This window comes from Dipodomys merriami, unplaced genomic scaffold (assembly GCF_024711535.1).
Source record: "Dipodomys merriami isolate MVZ:Mamm:240054 unplaced genomic scaffold, mDipMer1.0.p SCAF_2, whole genome shotgun sequence".
NCBI lineage: Eukaryota > Metazoa > Chordata > Mammalia > Rodentia > Heteromyidae > Dipodomys > Dipodomys merriami.
Genome location: NW_027203381.1, coordinates 94,332,262 through 94,357,150, shown reverse-complemented (window position 1 = coordinate 94,357,150; position 24,889 = coordinate 94,332,262). Strand labels below are relative to the sequence as shown.

Genomic DNA, 24,889 nt, shown 5'->3' with positions numbered 1-24,889 from the left:
TCTTCAGTACCTTCCTCAGTCTATTACTTTATCTTCAGGATCATTCTATTGACCTAAAATAGTTACTATATTAGCATCCATGCTTGTTGTATGAGACAGAGGAAAATTACAAACTCCATTAGTGTCTATCTTAGCACAGCTTAGGTTTGCAAAATGATTTTTAAATGATTATTAAACTAGACCTTCACCTTGAGAAAATGTGTGTATATTTGTCTTTCAATTTTTATACACACATACACACACACACACACACACACACACACACACACACACACACACACACACACACACACACCAGCAGAAGCTAATCATGTTAATAAGGAGTCCAAAATCTTTTATAGGGCTATTTTTTATTCTACCCTACAAATAATTCCATTCTAATTCCTAAGGACATGATTCATTACTAAAGTTTCTCTACCTCTGACAGTAGAGTCAATTATATAATAGAGCAGTTTCAAAGTATGAGATGACATCTCAAAAAATAAAATAATTTTAGAATATATAGCCATGTTTCTTTTTGCCCAATCCCAAAGAAACAACGACTTTCTTCAGAAAGATTGGCTCCTATAGAAGACTAAATTAATTCAAGTCTAATACAAATACTGTTGGGGGAAATGATATTGAGGAAATAAAATAATATCACAGCAGATTATAAAGTCCAATTGAAGGCCACAATCATCTCTTTTCTGTGTTGTATAAATCCAGGAAGATCACTTGACATTCTTTTTGATTCTTGTGGTCACTTCCAGAACCTTCCTGTCCTATCATGACTTCAAAGAGCCAACTTGAAATCCACACCATCTCCTTTATATAATTCTTTTAGAAACCCTACTATTACTATTTATGGACCTAAAGTTCAAAGACTGTAGATTTTAGGTCTTCTTTTTCTCCAATTCCCTACAGGGTTCCTGGGAACTCAAAGCACAAAGCACTGTTGGGACACAATGCCCAGGCAAAAGAACTTTCACGTGGTGTCTAACAAGTTATGCTATGCCTTCAACCTTTCACATCACTCCAATTAAACACATTGGAAAATTCAAAAGCAGATGAGCTAAAACCCTCTTTTCTTTTCTCTTCCCCTTTCAATTCTTCATTTAAAATCTATTCCTGACTCCTGCTTTGCAGTTGAAGATGCCTCTAATTTCACTTTCTTCAGTTGCAATTCCATAGTCCTCACTGTCCCCAATTTCCTCTAATCACCAGCCTACAAAACCTAGGAAAACCTACCAAGAGATTTTACTCTTATTCCACTACTGCTGAGTGCAAAGCAATTTCTAATACATCATATTTCAGATGATATATATTTTTAATAATATCTTATGAAGGGCATAAAGAAAAGTGCTGAGACATGTATAACAATATCAACAATAATAATACAACAATAATATATATGTTTATATTTTCTGTCTGTTGTGGGGCTTGAACTCTGGTCCTGGGTGCCATCCTTCAGCTCTTTAGCTCAAGGTGAGCTCTCTACTACTTAAGCCACAGTGCCACTTCCAATTTTCTGAGTGGTTTATTGGAGATAAGAGTCTCACAGAGTTTCCTACCAGGGCTGGCTTTGAACCATAATCCTCAGATCTTAGCCTCCTGAGTAGCTAGGATTACAGGCATGAGCCACTGACACCTGGCAATAATAATATTTTTGATATGTTATGTACAAGGTATATTATGTACTGTATATATTATGTGCTAGACACTGTATTATTATTTTAGTTAATCCTATAATAATGCCCTGTTATTAAACAGATACTGTCCTCTCTTAAGAACTGGGAAGAAAAGACATAGATTTTTTATGTTTTTTATTGTGAAAATACTGTACAGAGGGAATATAGTTACATGAGCAAGGTAATGAGTACATTTCTTATCAAGCATTGTTGCCTCCTTTGTTTTTCCCCTACCATCCCTTACCTCCCACCTCCACAACTACACTCCCCCCCTCATTGTAAAGTTCCTTTTTCAACATGTCTTGTACATCTCATTGTTACAATGGGTCAACCTGTATCCCTATTTAAGCATTTTGTTTTTTTCCTTCGCCTCCCCAAATTATACGGACATCAAATACAGTGAAAACAGGGGTTATACCGTGGGGGAGGAACATACAAAGCAACAAAAAAAAAAAATCACATGGTACCTTATAAATATGTTAGAAAAAATAGCAAGAAAGAAAAAACCACTTGTGTCCCCATCTTGGGGTTCATTTCACTTAACTTCATCTTATCTGGTCATATGCACATACCTTTTGACCTTTCCTACTTGTCCCAGACATATACTAGTTATTGCCAATAAGGGAAACCATGGGACTTATGTTTCTTTGGGCCTGGCTTACTTCACTTAATATAATTTTTTCCAAGGAAAAGACATAGATTTATATCTTAAAATAACCTTCTGGAGATTTAGACCTTGTACATGCTGGTATTAGCAACAATATTTTCAAGTAAAAATTAAACAATATCTTTTTTTTATTGTGAAAATACCGTACAGAGGGGTTACAATTACATTGGCAAGATAATGAGTACATTTCTTATCAAGCATTGTTGCCTCCTCCTTTGTTTTCCCTTCCCATCCCTTCCGATCTCCCACCCACCCTCCCTTCCCCAGGCCAAAGTTGTAAAGTTCCTTTTTCAACATAATGACTTGTACATCTCATTGTTGCAATTGGTCCACCTGTATCCCTATTTAAACGATTTGTTTTTGCCCTTCCCCTCCACAAATTATACCAACATCAAATACAGTGAAAGCAGGGGCTATTTTGCACATTTTGAAATTTACAATGTGAAAGAGCTAATTGCAGTCTGGGAAGGTGGCTCAGTAGTAGAGTGTTTGCCTTGCATGCAAGAGGCCCTGGGTTCGATTCCTCAGCACCACATAAGCAAAAAAAGCCGAAAGTGGTGCTGTGGCTCAAGTGGTAGAGCACTTGCTTTGAGCTGAAGAGCTTAGGGACAGAGCCCAGGCCCAGAGTTCAGGCCCCATGACGGAAAAAAAAAAAGCTAATTGCCAGAAAATGGGATTTATTTTATATTAATAGTCAACATAATCCATGTCCAGGAGAAAACAAAGCATTGATCTCCTACCAGATCTCTACTCAATTACAATTACTTTCTCCAGAGACATACCTCCACCTCTTGTGAGTGCTTGAATTTTATGTCTATTTTAAAAACAAATTATTTGTCATCTTATTTTTAGTTCAGAAATATCTGAATAAAGCCTGGATACAAATATTCTGTCATTTGCATGTCTCAAAGGTATTATATGGATATTGTCTCCAATTCTGTGGTTTGACTTTTTCTTAATAGTGTTTTTCTTATATCAATGCTCTGAACTCCTACCTGGAGTTTTTTTTGTTTTGTTTTTTAAATTTTATTTTCTTGTGAAGATGATGTACAGAGAGGTTACAATTACATCAGTAAGGTAATGAATACATTTTTGTCAAACATTTTTACTCCCTCCTTTGTTTTTCTCCTACTATTCCTTCCTTCTCCCACCTCCTTCACGCCTTGCCCCCAAAGTTGTAAAGTTCATTTCCAACATAATGTCTTTTAAGTATCACTGTTGCAATGTATATACAAGATGCAAGGTACCAAAATCAAATTTAAATTCATTTATCTTTACATATAAAATTTAAAGCCATTTTACCAATTTCTAAAATAATCTCACTTGAATTTTAACTATGAATATATTGGATCTATAGATAAATTTGAGGTTAATTGATATCTTAATTTACTCAGTCTTTAAATATGTCTCCACTTTTTAGATCTTCTTTAAATTTTTCTCAATCATGTTCTATAATTTTCTGAGCAGATGGTATACATATCTACCACCAAATTAATTCCTAAGGATTTTATCTTCTTAGTGTTTTTGTATATGACATTAAAAAAATTCCCACTGTTCACAGGTAGTACATGAAGCTATAATTACTGTCATTAACTTTCTGTCCTCCAACATGGTAAATTTATTTATTCTCTAACGGCTGGTTTTCAGATTCCTGTTGGTTTTTTAATAAAATGGATTTGTCTTTGCAAATAGAGACAGCTTTTTCTCCTCTTCCAGATCATTATAGAATTTTTAAAAAATTGTTTTAGTGAGTTTTTATTTGGTTGAATTTTATTTTGGGATGTTTGGAATTTTTGCCACATTTATGACATCAGTGTCCAATATAAGCAGTGAAGCATCTTTTCTTACTCCTATCCTTAGTAAAGTAGCACTGAAGCTTTCTCAAAGAAGTACAATGTTCTGTAGAGAATTTTTTTACAGCTGTTTATCAAAAGGAACAAGATCCCTTCTATTCCTGATTTTCAGAAAGTTTTTTTTGCATAAATTCTGTCAGTGTTATTTCTGAATCCTTTGAAATGTTAACATGTAAGATTACATAGAATAATTTGGAGATGTTAATATAACTTTGTGCTTCTAAGATGAATCTTACTTACCCATGATGTGTTACCCCTTTTAAATATTAAAAGATATAGTTAACATTTCATTTAGTAAGTATTTTAGGTGCCTGAAAATTTGGGGGTTTTATTTTTGCATTTTATGTATTTTATAAAATGTTTTTGTATGTAGACAATGTTGAATTCATGAAAAGAGCTGGAAATGATCCTTTCTGTTCTGCTAAAAGCATTTGCATTAAATTTACTTTTAAATGCATGCTTTTTAAAAATATTTGATTGAATTTACCAGTGAAACAATGTCAGTTTATTTTTTTTTATTTTTTTTATTTTTTTTTCATTGTGAAAATACTGTACAGAGGGGTTACAATTACATGGGCAAGATAATGAGTACATTTCTTATCAAGCATTGTAGCCTCCTCTTCCCATCCCTTCCCATCCTCCCCTGTCCCCCCACCCAATCCTCCCCGCAAACCTCCCCCCCAAAGTTGCAAAGTTCATTTTTCCACATAACGACTTGTACATCTCATTGTTGCAATGGGTCCACCTGTATCCCTATTTAAACGATTTGTTTTTCTCCTTCCCTTCCACAAATTATACCGACATCAAATACAGTGAAAGCAGGGGTTATACTGTGAGGGAGGGACATACAAAGCAACAAAGAAATAATCTTATAAATGTGTTAGAAACAATCGCATAAAAGAAAAAAAACATTTGAATACATATCTTAGGGTTCATTTCCCTAACATCACCTTATCTGACCTTTTCTGCTTGACTCAGACATATACTAGATATTGCAAATAAGGGAAACCATGGGACCTATGTTTCTTTGGGCCTGGCTTACTTCACTTAATATAATTTTTTCCAAGCCTTTGCATTTCCTAACAAATGGGGCAATGTCATTCTTTCTGATGGAGGCATAAAATTCCATTGTGTATATATACCACATTTTCTCGATCCATTCATCTACTGAGGGGCATCTGGGTTGGTTCCATATCTTAGCTATAGTAAATAATGCTGCAATAAACATAGTCGTGCTGGTAGCTTTAGTGTGGTCTTGTTTGTAAACATTTGGGTAAATGCCCAAAAGTGGGACTGCTGGGTCATAGGGGAGCTCTATGTGGAGTCTTTTGAGGAACCTCCATACTGCTTTCCAAAGTGGTTGAACAAGTTTACACTCTCACCAACAATGCAGTAGGGTTCCCTTCTGTCCACATCCCCTCCAGCATCTGATTTTAGCCATTCTAACTGCAGTGAGGTGGTATCTCAATGTCATTTTGATTTGCATTTCTTTTATGACTAGGGAGGTTGAGCATTTCTTCATGTGTCTATTGGCCATCCTTCTTTCCTCTTCAGAGAAGTTTCTCTTTAAGTCTTTAGCCTACTTATTTATTGGGCAGTTGTTTCTTTAAGGATTTGTTGTTGGGGGATTTAATTTTTTGAGTTCAAAGTATATTTTAGATATGAGACCCTTGTCCGTTGTATGGCTAGTGAAGATCTTCTCCCATTCTGTGGGCTTTCTATTGATCTTGCTAGCTATGTCCTTTGCCATGCAGAAGCTCTGCAACTTCAGCAATCCAATTTGTCCAACCTTTCTTTGATTTGTTGTGTTTCTGGGGTCTCTATTAAGAAAATTTCGGCCTGTGCCAAGGAGACCTAGGGTTTCTCCTAATCCATCCTGTAAAGTTTTCAGAGTGTCTGCTTTGACTCCGAGGCCTTTGATCCATATAGAGTTGATTCTGGTGCAGGGTGATATATAAGGATCTAGTTTTAGTTTTCTACAAGTAGTTAACCAATTTTGCCAGAACCATTTACTGAAGAGGCTGTCTTTCTTCCATTCTATTTTTTTAGCTTTCTTAACAATGTGTTTCTTTAATTGTTATAAAGTTTTCAAGCTGACTTTTTAAAAAAAAGTATGGTAATTTATGTCTTTCCAGGAAATTGTCCATTTTATTTAAGTTGTTTAATTGTTCACATTACCATTCCTAATATTCTCTTATTTTCCTTTTAGCATTTGGGTGATTTGTATAGAAAATCTGTCTTTCTTTGTTTTAATATTGTTCATATATTTTTATATTGTTTGGATCAATCTACTTGGAACTTCATTATTTTTATTGATCTTTTTAAAGAACTACCTTTGGACTTTATTAAACAATTTTCTTTATTTTTTCAGTGTTTAATATCAATAATGTCTGATTTTATCTTTTTATTAATTTCCTTTTATTTACTTGGACTTCATTTATTCTTATTTTTAAGCATAGTTCATTGATTTCTAACATGAAAATAAGTTCTAAATTTTTCAGAAAATTTGATATTTAGTGCTTTTATTTATCATTGAGCTCAAAATATCTTAACTTTCTCTTGCAAGTTCTTATTTGACATTGAGATTGTTTAGAAGTATATTGTTTGATTTCCAGATACTTAATGTTTTAGTTATATTTTGCTGTTGTAATGTGTGCTATCATATAAATTAGGCCAAAGGGTCAATTCTGTTGTTTAGAGCCTGCATAGCCTGACTATCCCCCTTATGTTCTAATTTTTCTATCATTTTCTGAAAGAGCAGTGAAATTTGCCCTGTTATTGAGACACTGTTTTCCCCTTTAATTCTCTGTGCCCTTAAACACACTGACTCCCCAACTAAGCATGTTAACTAATGATGCAAAAGCTTTCAATAATGTGTGGCCCATAGAAAGCACTCTACAAGCATTAGCTATCTCTAAACAGTCTTTTTTTTAACTCAATAATCTAACATAGACTACTATTTCAGCCCTAAGAGGCTATTAAACTCATTCCTTAAAAGTCTATTTTCTAACAGCCACATTCAGTATCCCCTTACCTATTGTAATTCATTTCTGCTGTGTTTAAAGCTACTAATCGCTATTTCCTTCTTTTCAACTTCTCTTTCCTGAGTTTCTGCCATGTAGTCTCTTTGTTTTTTTGCATTCATCTCTGTAATCAGTTGTGCTTTATCCACATCTCAACTAGAGGGGTTCAAACAGGATCCAACATGAATACTTCTGTCCACTTCCTTCCCTGGTGATATACTCACTGTCATTATCTCAGTCATCTCCACAGATTTGGTCCCCACATCTCTGAACCTTTTCCTGAATCTCATATCCACATTGTTAAACCCTGATGTCTTTTTCAAAGTAGTTCCAGAATCCCAAATTAGGTATATCTAGGCACAAACTTAAAACTGTAATTCCTCATCCTAAAATTCTTGACTTGGGATATATACATATCTACCTATTTTCTATTTTCTACCTATTCTAATGTGATGTGAGCAGTCACTCCAAATGAAAACATAACATTATGAGAGAAGTCATAGTGTACAATATATGACTGCAGACAATTTATCTAGACTCCGGTTTAATGTCCTATGTCTGATAGTCAATTCTTCCATTTACATGATTAGGATATTGTAATTCAATGGAATGTGACTATAATATTCTAGTGTATATTAATGTTCTGCCAGCTTTGTTCCGCCTACATTTTTCTTTGCTTCCCAAACCCATTTAGTTGCTTAGACTGGCAAGTTGAGCTCTTCCCATTTGCAAATGTGAGAAAAGTATCTTTTCTATCAAAGTAGTTTGCTTCCTTTCTGTTAATCTTGATAGAATTGTTTTTCTGAAAGGCTCTGCTTTGGCCAAATGGCTTGCCTCGTATTAATTACATTTTAGTTACATATATCCTTTTCTTGAGCACTTTAATTAAGACATGTTGTTAGAAACTCCTTGAATTTTAGTTGCATCTTGTTAATTAAGCCACATCCTTGCCGATTGTGAAGCAGAGCTCAATGTGAGCAGGGGTCAGGGCCTGCTGGGTTAAGGATAGAAAAGGAGCAGCCTGATTGCTCAGTGTGATGGCTTGCCAGCCTTTTTGGCATGACACACCAACCTACCAAGCTATTTCTAACCCAATCTAGTTATTATTCCTAATGCTACTTTAGTATTTGTCTTTAAAATAAAGATTACATCACTTGTAGAAAAATCTAATGAACTTTCCCAATCAGTTTTGCATATTAGAAAAAAGTTAGGGGGCTGGGAAGGTGGCTCAGTGGTAGAGTGCTTGTCTTGCATGCATGAGGCGCTGGGTTTGATTCCTCAGCACCACATAAGCAGGGGAAAAAAAAGCCCCAAATGACTCTGTGGCTCAAGTGGTAGAACACTCGCCTTGAGCTGAAGAGTTGATGAACAGCGCCCAAGCCCAGAGTTCAAGCCCCATGACTGACCAAAAAAAAAGAAAAAAGGAAAAAGGAAAAAGTTAACTTCTAAAATTCCAAACTTTAGCTTCAAATAATATTGCAACAACTTTGAAAACGTGGTAGTTTGCTTACACCCATTTTATGAAAATCCCAACTGTGATAGAATGAGAAAAACAAGTACATGATGTAAAAAGAATGCTTTGGTAAAAGGATTTCAGATATTGATATGGGGATATGTCATGCTGTTTTGATAATGTGATTTCCTAGTGAAATAATTAAATTTACACTGGGATGTCATGTGAAACCACCATGGTTTTTATAAGAATTATGAGATTTCTAGATTAAATGGGAATGACTCCATAACCTAACTAATGAAATAAGTGCATATTGACACCACAGTGTCCCAACTGAATATGAACATTATTAAGTAGGAAAACAGCAAGTTTTAACTTGCTCATGTTCCATCTGAAAAAATTCTTTGACCCAGCAGCATTTTTAATGGGTTTGTTAAATGAAAAACAATATTGATTCATTTCCTTTGTCTTTATTAAAAAAATATTTATATGTCCATCTTGATGTATGAAAGTAATGGCTCTCAGTTTGGCTGCACACTGGAATCATTTAGGTCATTACCAAGTCTCAGTGTCCATGTCACACCACAGATCAGTGAAGGCAGAATTTCTGGAACCAGCAAATTGAAAACAACTGCCTAGTCACCATTTGATGATAGTTCTTAGGGTGGTTACCCAATGGCATTTTGGAAATTTATTCTAGATGAAGGACAAAATGAATCAAACATTACAAGCACCAGAAAAGGGTACCTGTCATGGTGGTTAATAAATCAAAGAGTCACTGTTGGTTTATAGTGGTGAAGGAAACCAATTTTAAATGGATTCTTATGGGTAGGGAAGCAAACAGCACTGAATCCCAGCTGTGTCAGTGTGAGACAATAAATGAATAACTAGATCTCTCTGAGCTCCAGTTTCCTTAACTATGAAATGGTATACTTGTTATTAAGATATGAAAAATTACATAAATTGTATCATCTATCTTATGTGTTTTATAATTCATGTCAAAAGTTAGTTCCAAAATTCTCCTTTTCCTACACTTTTCTGTATTCTCTATTTAAATTAATAGATTCGTGATCTGATTAGTCATTTGAAATGAATGCTGTTGATGCAACCTGCTCATACTTGTCTAGACTAGTTTCTAATAATTACTCTAGTCCGCAGGCAACCTATGTATGATATTGACATCGAATGAAAAGCACCTGGAACTTTTTTTTTTTTTCACATTTCCAAGCTGTCGTTCCAAGAACTCGCAAATGTATCTGAAAGGATCCTTCAGGAACCTCCCAGGGGACATACAGAGGCAGGCAGGCACAGCAGAAACATTATTGTAAGGTTTATTAGAGGGGCCATACCTCCTCGGGAGAGGGAGCACACAGCGTCGGCCGCCCATCCAAGTCGAGGGTCGGTCTCAGGGGCAGTGAGGGTGGAAGTGAGGTAATGTGCGAGCGCGAGTGGGTGTGGGCAGAGAGAGAGTGGCCAGCTGTAGGGCGGGAACTGTAGGGCAGGGCGGAGCTCTGGTCTGGGTGGAGCTGAGGACCAAAGACCGGGATAACACTAACAGTGTCTGCTAGGACACATACCCAAAGGTTACATGCCTAATAAATTCGGGGAAAGTATACTGTGTACCCATAAAGAGAAGCCCAAGGAAAAATAACATATAGACACTTCAGAAAAGTTATACAATTCAGATATCTCTTCTCTCCTCCACGATTTTTATTGCCATCAATTAGTTGTACAAAAAGGTTTTATTTTGACACATTCATATATACATCCAATGTATCTCGGCCAGACTCACTCCCTTCAAATTTCTCTGGTTTTGTGTGATGACTTCTCCCCCCAACAGGCATCGACTAGCAGTTTCCGTAGTCCCACCCCAACAATATTGGTAAGTGATAAATCCAGCTAGTCAATACCATTCATAAAGTCTTAAGTAGGAGCTTGTTGCACAAAGGTAAGGCTAAGGACTGTTATGGGGTCCAGGGGAGGGAATTCCACATTGCTCCAGGTGGGGATTTTACATCCCACTAGAGTCCACCACGCAGACAGCCTCATGTAAAAAGATGACTTTCTTGGGGAAGTGGATAGCTGACCTGACAGGGATGCGGCACAGACTCCAGAGCTGTAGGTTACTCAGGGCAGGTTACATAGAGGAGCCATGCAAGGCGGGTTTGGCACATTTTCATTGGTTATAGTTATATGACCTTTACATTCATTTGTTCTTTATGGTAAATATCATACATAATAATTTGCAACAGGCTGCCCTTAGTGGGACCACTCGGCTGCGGTCTTCAATTGGTGGGCTTAAAGCCCTGCTACTGAGGCAAGCAAGCAAGGTTACAGAAGCAAAACATAGCAAAAACATAGCCTTGAGTCACAGGATCCTAGGCAAAACAGAATCTGGACTTGGTCAGCATGACCAATACTATCAGTGCTATTGACACTATTACAGAAATTATTTTTATTATAAGCTCCTGACTAATACAGCCACTCAGTGCAGCTGGTGATGAGCCTCAAGGTTGTCAGTAGCCTTCTGCAAAGCTGCCAGTTTGGTAAACTTGCCTGAGGGAGAGATGTGCTTTTGCTTTTTAGCAAGCATGCAGAAGGGACAAAGGCTGACTACTGGCAGCCTTTGTCTGGGGTTTTTCTAACTTTGTGCCAGTGAATAGCAACTCAGCAACTCAGATATTACAGAACTAGCTAATAGAACTGGCTATTTCTCTGCCCCCTAAGAAGTAAATAACAACTGACCACTAGTTACCTCCAATGCAGTGTGGCCATGGGAGGCACTACAAAAGAGATAGAGCTCCTGAGAGTCTGGCAGGTGAGTGGATTGGTTTCAGCATTCTTTCCCTATAGCTAATCTGATTAATACTGATTAGTGCCACAGATTAATATTGTCATGAGTCACAATACATCCATAAAAGAGCTGAGGACTGGTGAAAGTCAGAGAAGTTGAACCTTGTTTTGCAAATGCATAGCTAAGTATTTTATTTTAATACTTTTACTCTTCAATTTTATATGTACATAATTTCTCAAGTAGCTAAGAAAAAAATCACCGAAATTTTATTTTTCCTTACTTGGGAAGATTGCTCAAAATTAAAAAAAAATAAGTTGATTCCAAGTAAATCAGGCAAATGCAATCTTTTCCTGGTGATCCTAATCGACAGAATAATTCTGCTTCATTTTTAAATTCCATTTTCCTGATAAATTCCAAAAACATACAATAATTAGATTAAGTTGAATGAGTCCTCTTTATTTAATGTTTTAAATACTACTTTTATACTGTTATAATAACAGTTTACTAAATTTTTTAATGAACAGGAAGTTAATCATCTTAGGTAAAGAATAATGAGTCAGTTAACCTTCTGTCCAATAACACAACCATATATGAATCCTTGGCCATATTCATTGGAATACCCTAGTTTTTCTGATTTGTTTTTCACAGTTGACTTATTTACCAAATAACTCAAATTCACCCTAAGAACATTTTTGTTTAAAATGCTGATAGAAGTAATATATAAACTAGATGCTAGTGACTCATACCTGTGATACTAGCAGTTCAGGAGTCTGAGTTTGGGTTACTGAGGTTTGAAGACATCCTGAGCCAAAAATTCAAATTAACTAGCAAAAAGCTTTCTTGGAGGGTATGTCTCAAGCCCTTACTAGCTAAAACAAAAACAAACAAAAAAAAGGACTAACATGCAACTGCTTCTCAGTAAAAAAAAAAAAAAAAAAAAAAAAAAAAAAAAAAAAAAAAAATGGGCTTTTTACCAATAATCAGAAGTTGTACTATTGCTTTTAAAAGTATTCAATGATGCAGGAAAAAAATTCCTGCAAAAATTATTTCTAGTATCTCTACCAAATTACAGGGTCATCCTAATATTCCTCATTACCCAAATATAAAGAAACCCTGTGTTAACTTCAGTGCCTCTAATTTGTTTTTCCTTCCTTCTTTCTCCCTCCTTCTTCAGGATTACCCCCAGACTCTGCCTTTTAACATTTCTGTTAGCTTCAGAATCTAACAACATTGGGTCCTGTGTAGGAAATCCATTGTTTTAGTTCAGAACCAAAGACTTGTAGGTATAGGACCCTTTGGCACCCATGTTGTTGAAAGAATTGCAGAGAAAGATCTATGCTTGCACTTTAGGGTCAGGGCTTTTGACTAGCATGAAATTCATAGCACTAATTTTTTCAAAGTTATCTGGCATGTGTTTTGTCTGTTCAATTGTACTGTAAATTGTTTTATACTTGGGTCTTATTTCTTCTGGTCCCTGAGCACCGGGATCTCATGAAATATTCAGAGATTAATATGGAGAAATCAAAGGTATTTTTCAATTCTGCTTAGCTCCAGGAACTCTTTGTAGTCTAGGCTAGATTTTTGTTTTGCTTTCCGTCCTTTTGTCAGGACTCAGGATCCCACATCCTTTGATTCCCCCTCTCCTTCCAATACCCAAATAAGCCCCATAAAGTTGTTTACCACTAATGTTTTTGCATAGTGGGGAAACAATTATCATAACTCCCCACTTACCTCTACTTGAAGATTTACTTTAACTCTTCACAACGAACTAAGAGGAAGAGAAGGCATAAAAGTCTGGGACTCTAAAAAGCAGTAGAGTCATTCCCTTTGAGACTGCCCCTACCATTCACATGTGACTTTAAGACCAAGATTTGACCACATTTCAAAGAGGTGGGACCACAGTGATTCAAATTTCCAAAACTATCCTGGCTATCAGATATTCATCTGATCTGGTTTTCCTTACCTTGGAAGAATGCCACCATATTCAAACTCTCCAGGGATCTTCTAATGGCAAATAAATTCACTATTGAAGTTGTTTATCCATGATATAAAAGTGTTCATCCATGGTAGGATATATAACAGAATAGTCATTATCCTTGATCTGAATCCTTTCATCTCCCACTGAGAGTATAGCTACAGTAAGTTACTCCAGTATTCTGCTGTCATGTATTTACCCTCGTGTGAAGACTCTGGGTCTATGTTGAGGGGACAGAATGATGCAGGCTCCTGCCTCAGGATTATCTGAGGACTGTGTTTTGGATTAGGAAAGCTCTTGGAACGCCAGGCTAGAGAGGGAAAATGTTCTCTCTCCTTATCTCAAAACACATGTCACAGACTCCTGGGAGCTGAGGAAGTAGCTCTTCTGCTTGCTTAAACATAGATGAACAACTCGTCAAGCATTTTCCTGAGATTGGAGAAGTGGTTTGAGCTTGCTCTAAAATAGTTTAGATAGCAATATAACTAGACATTGTCTCATAGGTCAAGCAAAAATGTATCTGTGGAAATTTTTTGTGTGGATGTCTTCTGATCAAATCTTGGCAAAGATTATGCTTGCTTGTCTTTAAATACCCACTAACAATAAAGCACAACATGCAGTGGCAATTGCTGTTTGCACGCTGCATCCCCTGTGTCCTGGTGATTTCGTGACCCTTACCCAGAGACCCCAGCACACTAGACGTTGACACCCTGGCAGTAAACATATCACCAAAAATAAGTAAGCGGTAGTAATCAACAAGAACTAATTGGTACTACATTTACATTCATGGTTTGAAATAATTTCCTCTTCGCTGACATTAGTTATTATTGCCTCTTTCTTCTCTGTACCTTAATTCTTGACTCCATTCTCAGATGTCATCTGACAGCCCCTTATTCTAAAACCCATCTGAATTCTTTCCTCCAGATGTGGATATTGCTCCAGGAAGTTCTGGATTCATTAGCTGCTGGATGAAGACCAGTTGAACAAAAAGGTTATACCACTCTAGGGCCAGAACTTCATAATGAATTGATATACACACAGAGAGAAATAATCAAGAGTAAATACCAAAGAAAACTGTATTGATGACTGGATCTAGAAAGACATTAGCATGGTCTCCATTCCCAGTCTTTCCCAGGTCCTGAATAACTTACTATGCATCCTATCCTCTGTGTAGTATAGTCTCTTATGAATGACCTCCTTTCTTTAATCTGGTTTAACATCCTCCATAAATCCATATTAATTCCATTAACAAAATGAACAAGTGGAGGGTCTAGATGCAAATATACTGCATTACATGACCTTTATAAGTTATTCCAAAATATAATTGTCATTTGCATATTATTTACTTTCTCATTTATATTATGAAAGCAAACTTTTGTGTAAAAGAAGTAAGTATGTCAATTTATGAAACAGGAGAATAAAAATTATAAATTTGAAATGGACCATATGAACCAAAACAAGATTTAGGAAGAGACAGGTTATTTTATTTTGTGCTTTCCATATAAGCAAAAAAGGAGCCTGACAATATGCTGCCTTCATAAAAATAAAGTCAATAGTCATATTCCAAGGACACTAGATGATAACATCTTTAGAATAATTGGCAAGACACCCAATGAGTAATAACTTTTGCAAAGCATTTTGAGGACAGTAAGCAGGCACAGAATTAACACAAATGACAAGGATTATATTCTCAAAACACTAATTTTAGAGGTCTTATGCAACATACCATTTAGCCAAGATATATAAAGACAAGTGACATCCATGTGACCATGAATTCTTCAAATCAATACAAAAAAAAAAGTTATTGGCTAAAGCTATCTCTACTTGGGTTAAAGCCCCACCAATTGAAATTGCAAGACGTCCCTCCTTATTTTTTTATCTTCGTCTGATCTCAGACAATCTTTGGAATTCCCAACTATAATGCCTTCTAGGGACTATGTATATTTATTCTTCTTCCTACACATAGTAGGACAATAAGAGAGTGTTTTCAAACATTCAGGCTACTGTAGCAAAAAAAAAAAAAAAAAAAAAAAAAAGATGATATAAATGCATTTGTCCCTGTTCTGGAAGCTGGAAACTCTAAGATCAAGGTCAGAGCAGATTTGGGCTCTGGTAAAGACCTGCTTTCTTCAGACAGGTATCATCTCACTTTAACTACATATCATGAAAGGCACTAGAGGGCTTTCTTTTCATTTACTTATTTTCTTTATTCACTGACTTGGTTGTTTATTTATTTCAACAGATATACAAAAGTATCAATGTTGTACATATTAATGAATAATATATGTCTATATTACATTAAGTTAGATTCAATATATTTATCTCCTCAAACATTTATCATAGACTTATGGCAAAAACTACCACAATTCTTTCTTCTAGTTTTTAGAAAGGTTCAGAATACTCTTATTATCTGTAGTTTCGCAACTCGTAAAGGTACGCCAGAACTTCTAGCTCTTATCTAACTCGAAGTTAGTAAACATTGATAAGCTTTTCCCATTTCTCCTACCTCTACTTACACTCCCTAGCCTCTAGTAACTACCATTTTGAGAGGAAAACACTTCTCACTTTAAGCTGTGGTAGAAATTTGTATAAAGATTTATGGATAATTGAGAGTTTCAATGAAATGTGTCTTAGGAAAGGTGTCATGAACAGCAGGAGCAATGCTTTTATCTTGCAATGCAGTGAAAAGCACCTGGGGCAGAGATTAAAATGTAGACTGTTGGACTGTACTTTCAAAGTTCCTGATTCAGTGTGTTATAGATGGAAACAAGAATGTACACATAAAAAGCCCCAGGTTATGCTGATGATTCTTTTTTTTAATTTAATTTTATTTTATTTGTGAACATACTGTACAGAGGGGTTACAATTACATGGGCAGGATAATGCGTACATTTCTTACCAAGCATTGCAGCCTCCTCCTTTGGTTTACCCTTCACATCCCTTCCCAGCCTCCCTCCTCCCCCCCCAATCCCAATCCTTCTCCTTTCCCCCCCCTCTCCCCCCCCCCCCTCCCGATGATTCTTGCCCAGGAACTACACCATGAGAACCACTGAGCTAGAAGAAAAGTCTGAAAGGAAATGTGCCTGATCTTCTGTAATGTTTCTCTGAGAGAAACACTAGCTCAAGCCATTTTGAAAGAAGCTTACTTGAGGAATCTTCCTTCAAAGGCTGAAAGATAAACACAAAAATCTTGGAGTAAGAGGAGAACTTTAAGATGAGAGAAGATTAAGAGCTTCATCTCAAAATGATTATCTTTTTTCAAATCAATACTACCTCTTCTTGTAATAACAACCAATTTCCCAGTTGTTGTGTGTATTATCATTGGACTTTCACTCCATCTCTGCTAATGTCTTCAACTCCTTTGGAACCTTGTGCTCCTTCCAGAGCAAGATATATCAATCACAAAGTTCCTTTTCTGTTCTTACATGGCCCCTGAGCATTTCCAGAGAAAACTTGTATTGTTGTAGATTGGTTTCTAAATGGCCTTAAGCAATGCACATAAGTCTTTTCTTTGTCATTGATCAATTCCTTTTTCTTAGCAACTGTGCTTTATCTTCGTGATCCACGCCTCCACCTCCTTAACAGATGACAACGGCTCCCATTCAAAGTGAAAATGGTTTGTGACACATTTAAAAAATGCTCAGTTTACTGCCACAACATATATACACTCATAACTCACTAGCTATACACGTACTTCACTTATCCTCTTTCTCGTGGTACATAGTGAGGAAGAAATGTATTTATAGAAGGACTATTTATAAAGATTGATGTGAGTATGGGAAACTCAAATCACCAGTTGTACCATGACCAAATGTGAACCTAAATGTCAGATTCACAGAAAATCTGGACCCAGAGGCAGGTGACAATATCACAAGTATCTCTTTGGGCTGCTGTCATCTCTAAAACAACAGACAATAATTGTTCAGGTCCCTGCTGCCACATTTTCTGCTTAGTATCAAACCACAGAAACCAGTTTCTATTTAGAAATCACAACCAGACATTCTTTCGTGTTTAGCTCTGTGTGTGTGTGTGTGTGTGTGTGTGTGTGTGTGCATGCCAGTCCTGTGGCTTGAACTCAGGGCTCTAACATTTTAGCCCCTTTTTTTTTGGTGGTTAAGAGAAGATAAGAGTCTCACAGGCTTTTCTGCTCAGGTTGGATTCAAACCACTATGGTCAAATATCAGGCTCCTCAGAGGCTATTATAGCCATGAGCCACAAGTGCCCACCTTTATTATTTTAACCAAAACTTCTTAGAGACATTTCATGGCACTCCCAATTCTTCCCACAATCCTGAAGATAGAACTTTCTGACCCGATACTATAGTTTTAGATAGATAGATAGATAGATAGATAGATAGATAGATAGATAGATAGATAGATAGATAGATAGATATTGAGCTGGACACCTGTGGCTCATGCCTGTAATCCTAGCTACTCAGGAAGCTGATCATGATTCAAAGCCTGCCTGGGTAGAAGAGTCCCTGGGAGACTCTTATCTCCAATTAACTAAAAAAAAAAAACAAAAAGAAATGGAGCTGTGACTCAAAGTGGTAGAGCACTAGCCTTGAGAAAAAGGACTCAGGAATAGCAGCCAGGTTCTGAGTTCAAGCCCCACAACCAACAAATTATATATATATATAGGCACACATACTGAGTATATTAGGTGTCACAAACTGAGTATATTAGTTGTAAGGCCCTTTTGATATTTATATTCATATTTATATCCATATTTATACTCATGTTCATCTGGTTTGAATTTTATTATCTTCACATGAAGATAATGAAGGGAGTTTTTGAAAGTTGAAGCAACTCTAGTGAGCTTACACTAGTAAATGGAGGAGTCAGACTTTGGATGAAAGTTGGTTGAACTTGTGGGCTTGATTCACAATATGAGACTTGATAATTGCTATGGTTTGATGTGTATCTGACAGTTCCTGTATTTGAGATGTAACCCACAATGCAGGTGTGCAGGTTGTGAATTCTCTGCCCTTGTGAACGAGTTAATGTCATTACTATGAGATAAATAACGAGTTAATATCATTACTATGAGAGTAAATAAATTATCATGAAAGTGGATTAATTACAAAAGTGAGTTTGGCTCTTCAATGAGAAAAATAATAACTGTACCTACATCAGAGTATCTTTCAGAATTGGAGAGTAGGACACATGGGACATGAATTAAAAATTAGAGCACTTGCCTAGCAAGCGAAGGTCTAGGATTTAAACTCCAGAACCACGAAAAGAAAATAGAAAAAGAAAAATATTCTAACAGTATAGCATTTGCAAAAGTAGATTCAGAAAATTGAAATTGCCTGCGACTAGAATTTCGTGAGGCCCTCACAGAATTAATTTTACCATCTTTCTTCTTTAAATATTATATAAACTTTGTGCAAACCCTCCATCAATTACTCCCAACAGAAAGTGACTTAAACTACTCCCCAAGAGCTAATGATTTAACCTGAGGACAATGTAATTGGATAGCACAATAACACAGACACCTGAGCATAAATAAGCACTAGATTAAAAGTATTGTGTACAGACAGAAAGTAAATACATCATTACGGTATTCTCACAATAAAAAAATAAATAAAGGGCTGGGAAGGTGGCTCAGTGGTAGAGGGCTTGCCTTGCATGCCTTAGGCCCTGAGTTCCATTCCTCAGCACCACATAAGCAAAAAGAAAAAAGCCAGAAGTGGCGCTGTGGCTCAAGTGGTAGAGTGCTAGCCTTGAGCCGAAGAGCTGAGGGACAGTGCCCAGGCCCAGAGTTCAGGCCCCACGACCGGACCCAAAAATAAATAAATAAATAAATAAATAATTTTTTTTTTAAATTTTAAAAAACTTAAAAAACACACAAGGAAAGGATACCAGTTGATCCACTGTAGCAATGAGATGTACAAGACACTCTATCAGAGGGGGGTGAAGGGAGGAGTTGGGGAGGTGTGAAGGGAAGGGATGGTAGGCAAAAAACAAAAGTGGGGTAACAATGCTCAATAAGAAATGTACTCATTACCTTACTTATGTAACTGTAAGCCCCCTGTAAAGTATCTTTACAATAAAATATATATTAAAAAGAAAAACAAAAAAAGAAAGTAAATACATCACAATCCTAAATCAACAAGTTGGCAAATATGAATGCTGAATATAACTGATGAGACCACAAACTCTATTTAGAATACTCTTGATTATCAGTAAAATTATTTCAGATTCAGAGTACTGTGTGTGATAAGAGTAGAAGAGGCATGAGAAATGCAGTCTCTGTTGAGTGACCCCATCTCTCAGCACAATGAGGATTCCAGTAGAAACTTAAAATACAAAGGTTCATGAAGGAAGCTGGTACAAATTCTTGTTTGAAGGTAATGAAGGTAAATAGTTTATTGTATTTCTAACTGTGAGTTGGGAGAAAAACAATGCAAAAGGAAAATGAAACCCCTATGTGATTGCCTGCATTTATTTTTTCTGTTTTCTATTATTGTGATTTTTGGAACTGGAGTTTCATGCTCCAGGCCCAAACTCCTGGAATTCTATCTGTCAGGACCAGCCCTCTCCCATCCCCAGCCCATGCACCTCATAAATAAATGACGATGGGGAGGGACTAAGAAATGAAAGACAAAGAAACGAAATTTGTTTCATGATACAAGCAGCCACAGGAATACAACATTTCAGTCCACTTTGGGTACAGACATGAAGTTATCGTGTTGAAGAGCCAAAGAACTGGGAGAAGGCATGGTCTAAGTATGGTCTGGCTGATCATTATTTCAGTCCTTGTTTAGGGAGAGGTTCCAAAGACAGGGTTATCACTGTCATCACTGATTCAGATAAAAACTGAAACTTCCTAATGCTTCCAGTCCCCTGTCATAAAAATGAATCAGTCCTGTCCTTCCTGAAACCCAAGGTGATTGCAAAGGGAGTGCAGAGAGAAGAGCTTAGAGCAAATAGAGGCAGAGAAGCTATGCCAAACTTTCACTTGCTTTTTTTTTTTTTTTTTTTTTTTGAGGGCTCAAGTAAAGGGTCAGTCTTAACAAAAGCAGCATTTAAGCACCTACTACACTTTTAGAAAGTCAACTAGGCTTCTGAATGTAACATTGGAAGGACTTCTGGCAAACTGCAAATTAATTTATATGAGATTAATTCTGTTATCTAAAATATGACAAAAGTTTTTATTCTCACACACACATACACACACACTAGCATTTAGCAACCGTTTTATTAAGGATAATGTAGCTGCTAAAAAATGTGATACTTAGAGAAATCAGTTGAACTATCAAGTGATTTACCTTCTAATTTTAAGCTGGTCCACTTTCCTACAACATTGATATCTATAATTAAAGCCTACATATCTATTTCCATACAGGGTCTCCTGTCAAATATGTCACTTAAAATATACTTTGAAGATGATCTCAAATGCCAAAACTATCTGTCAGGCAAATTAAAATGGAAAGTTATTTTTGTGTATAGCATAGAAAAGATCAACAATTTTCATAAGTTACTATAACTCTAAATAAACACCACTGAAAAAGAAATTAGCCAACTGAGAAACTAGTCAGGTCTCAAATTTAACAAGCCATTTAAATTTTATGATGAGTCAAGGGGGGATTGGAAGTAAATAAAAATGAATCTACCACATTTCTAATATGTCATCTTACAAGTGACCATTGACATTTCTAAATAGATTCCCAGGGAAAATACATAAGGACTGTAAGGTCTTCTAGTATTAAAGATGCACATGGAGAATTTTAATGACTGTTTTGATGGCTCTTTTGAGCACTCTGTTATTTATTAGGCCCTCTGATCTAGTACTGGGTACAAGAAATATGATCATATGCCATAACTCTCTTAACAAGCTAAACAGAATGGAGATGATTAAAGAAAGAAAGTTAATAGACATAAAGCAGGAAGGCCAAGAAAGTAATAAAAAGTAATGAAGAAAGTAATAAGAACAGAAAAAAGAATCTAAGAATTTTAGTTGGCATCATTGAGAAATGAGAATGCCTAATAGAGATGCTGAAAAAGCTGTATAGCTGAAATATATCAGAGCTGCTTTCAGTAAAGAAAAATATTAGATGTTATAGTACTGAACAAAAATATAAACAGAAGAGAACCCATGTTGATTAAGCCTATACAAGCTGACTCTCAAACCACTCACATCAGGGACCTTGTTAAGAGACATGAATTTATGGCTCCACACAACATTTATTGAATCACAATTTCTAGAGGTGAGACCCAGGAATCTGTGCTTTAATAAATGTTCCAGGTGATTTCTAAAGATGACTTAAGACTGCATACTTTTTCTAGAATTATCTTAGTTGCCCTCTACAAATTGTGTTGCTATGGGAAATTTGGAGACGACTTTTTCTGTATTACACAATGGACTTCTACCAGTTTTCTAGAATGCAGGCCTTTAAATTTCTTCTGCCACTCCATGTACTTAGCAGCATTTGGCTTCACCAAATATCTGAAAAGCAAAATAGCATTGGCAACACAAACACAAATAGAGGAGCAAAGGTTCATCACTTGTAAGGTATTTGTAATATACTTAATCATGTTTTATATCTGATTGTGTTATATCTTGTTATAAAATATAAAGTAGTTTACATTATTAAGCGATCAATTATAACAAGTGAAACATTACAACTTTAAAGTAAATATATTTAAGGGGTTTGAAACTATAGTAACAATTATAACTGAGAATAATACCTCAGATTTCTACCTCCACTGTGTCTTTTCCTAAGAATCAATCACTGGCAAGAATTATTAAAGAAAGATTAATGGAACAAACATCTTATAAAAAGTATTCATCTTACATCATTACATTCTGATTGCTCTTTTTCATTTTTTGCCATACTCAGGATTGGAGCCAGAACCTTGCATATAGTAGGCAAGTGAAACTTGGAATTAAGTAAAGGCATAAACTAGAGCAAGAATTATAACCATGAGTGGAGTGGCCTTTTTCAGAAGGTGACATTGTAACTACAGTAGTGACCTACATAGAAAAACTTTTCTTTTTAGGGCAGGTATCATTTTATGAACTCACTTCACTTGTAAGTTGAGCTTCTGAGTTATTTGTCCATATATCATTATTATTATAATGGGTTATATGGTTATGTGGTTATTTGACTCCAACTTATCTCATTTAATCTTTTTTTCTTTTAATCTTTTTAAACCAAATTCATTCTTATATCTATAGAGATTACTAAACACTGACATTTTCTTAACTTTTTCCACAAAATAATCACAAAATTCTAATATACTGATTTTTAAAAATTTATTCCAATTATATAACCTCTATATTCTGACATAAAATATAGTAAAAAAAATCCTTTGGTCTCTATGAGAGCACAAAAATAATGTTCTCAAAGAAATTTTGAATTAAAGATAAAATTTATTATTTCTCATAATGAACTTAATGCAATACTTTTTTATATTCCATTATATAATGCCCAAGTATATATTAACAATATTTGCTTTTAATTTTCTTCTTCAATAGACAAAAAGAAAGACAAAGCCAGAATTTATGTAGTTACTGTTACTATTTCCATTGGGTTATATAAATGACAGAAAATCTGAACTCCATTTTGCAATCCATATTCTGGAAAACATGCACATATTCTTTTTAAAGGACTGTTCTATACGAAAGAAAAAATTCCCAAAGCCTCTGAACTGCTTTTTTTTTCTCCTCCTCCTTTGTTACAGGTATCCATATTTTATCTATATTAACCTTTAAAAACATGGATTTCCTAAACTCGTCTGAACAAAACTTGACCTCAGAGGAACTGTTAAACCGAATGCCGTCCAAAATTCTGGTGTCCCTCACTCTGTCTGGGCTGGCACTGATGACAACTACTATCAACTCCCTGGTGATTGCTGCTATTATTGTGACCCGGAAGCTGCACCACCCAGCCAACTATTTAATTTGCTCCCTTGCAGTAACAGATTTTCTTGTAGCTGTTCTGGTGATGCCTTTCAGTATAGTGTATATTGTGAGAGAGAGTTGGATCATGGGACAGGTAGTGTGCGACATTTGGCTGAGTGTCGACATCATCTGTTGTACATGCTCCATCTTACACCTGTCCGCCATTGCTTTGGATCGGTATCGGGCAATCACAGATGCCGTGGAGTATGCCAGGAAGAGGACTCCCAAGCAAGCTGGCATTATGATAACAGTCGTTTGGGTTATATCTGTGTTCATCTCTATGCCTCCTCTCTTCTGGAGACACCAAGGAACTAGCCGTGAGGATGAATGTATCATCAAACACGACCATATTGTTTCCACCATTTACTCAACGTTTGGAGCCTTCTATATCCCACTAGTACTAATTTTGATCCTCTACTACAAAATATATAGAGCAGCAAGGACATTATACCACAGGAGGCAAGCAAGTCGCATTGCAAAGGAGGAACTGAATGGCCAAGTCCTGTTGAAGAGTGACGAGAAAAGCATTAAACTGGTCTCCACATCCTACGTGCTAGAAAAGTCTTTATCTGATCCGTCAACCGACTTTGATAAAATGCATAGCACAGGAAAAAGTCCCAGATGTGAGCTCAAACATGAAAAATCTTGGAGAAGGCAAAAAATCTCAGGCACAAGAGAACGCAAAGCAGCTACTACCCTGGGATTAATCTTGGGTGCATTTGTAATATGTTGGCTTCCCTTTTTTGTAAAAGAATTGGTTGTTAATATCTGTGAAAAATGTAAAATTTCTGAAGAAATGTCAAATTTTCTGGCATGGCTTGGTTACCTGAATTCCCTCATAAATCCACTAATTTATACAATCTTTAATGACGATTTTAAGAAAGCATTCCAAAAACTTGTACGATGTCGATACTAGCTTAAAGGAAGTTTATTATGAAAAGGTAGAAGTTCTAGTTTTGTGGAGGGCTACAAAAGATACGCTAACATATAGAATTATAGAGAAAATATACTGAAACTGCTAAAATAAGAATATAATTTGTTGTTTTAATAGTACCACGAATATAAAATATATTGATTTGGCCATCATTTTAGAGCACTCAAAAATAGGAAATAATTTATGCAGGTTATAAATAATAGTTTTGTCTATGCAATGTACCTAAGAAGCCAATTGAAAAAATATATATGTGTATAATATTAATGAAAATTATTTTCTATATTTATATGTTACAATTACAAAGGAATTTTCAATCAACATATTTCATCCATAATTTTTATATAATCCTATCCTTTCATTCTGTAATTATTTTATAGAGAATGTATAATTCATTAAAATTTACATAATTTTCTTACATCTAATTACTCACCCCTTCTCCATCTTACCCTAAGCAAAAAGGAAAAGAAGAAATTATAACTACTACTTACTTTGGGTTGAATAAATATAAAAGTCAGAGTTGGCATTGTATTACACTAGTAAAGAAAATTGCCATAGAATGGATTAAATATGGTAAATTAATTCTGAATGCTAATCTTATATATACTTAATATGTT

The 24,889-nt window shown here is 35.7% G+C and overlaps 1 protein-coding gene across 1 annotated transcript in view; it reads left to right on the top strand.

The window, feature by feature from the left end:
* Positions 1-24,501, top strand: part of Htr1f (5-hydroxytryptamine receptor 1F) — an 82,368-nt gene extending 57,867 nt beyond the window's left edge. Inside the window, exon 3 of the mRNA XM_070028774.1 lies at positions 23,122-24,501. Coding sequence (XP_069884875.1) covers positions 23,157-24,257 — 1,101 coding nt within the window. The 5' untranslated portion in view covers positions 23,122-23,156 and the 3' untranslated portion in view covers positions 24,258-24,501. The remainder of the gene's footprint in view (positions 1-23,121) is intronic.
* The last annotated feature ends 388 nt before the right edge of the window (positions 24,502-24,889 follow it).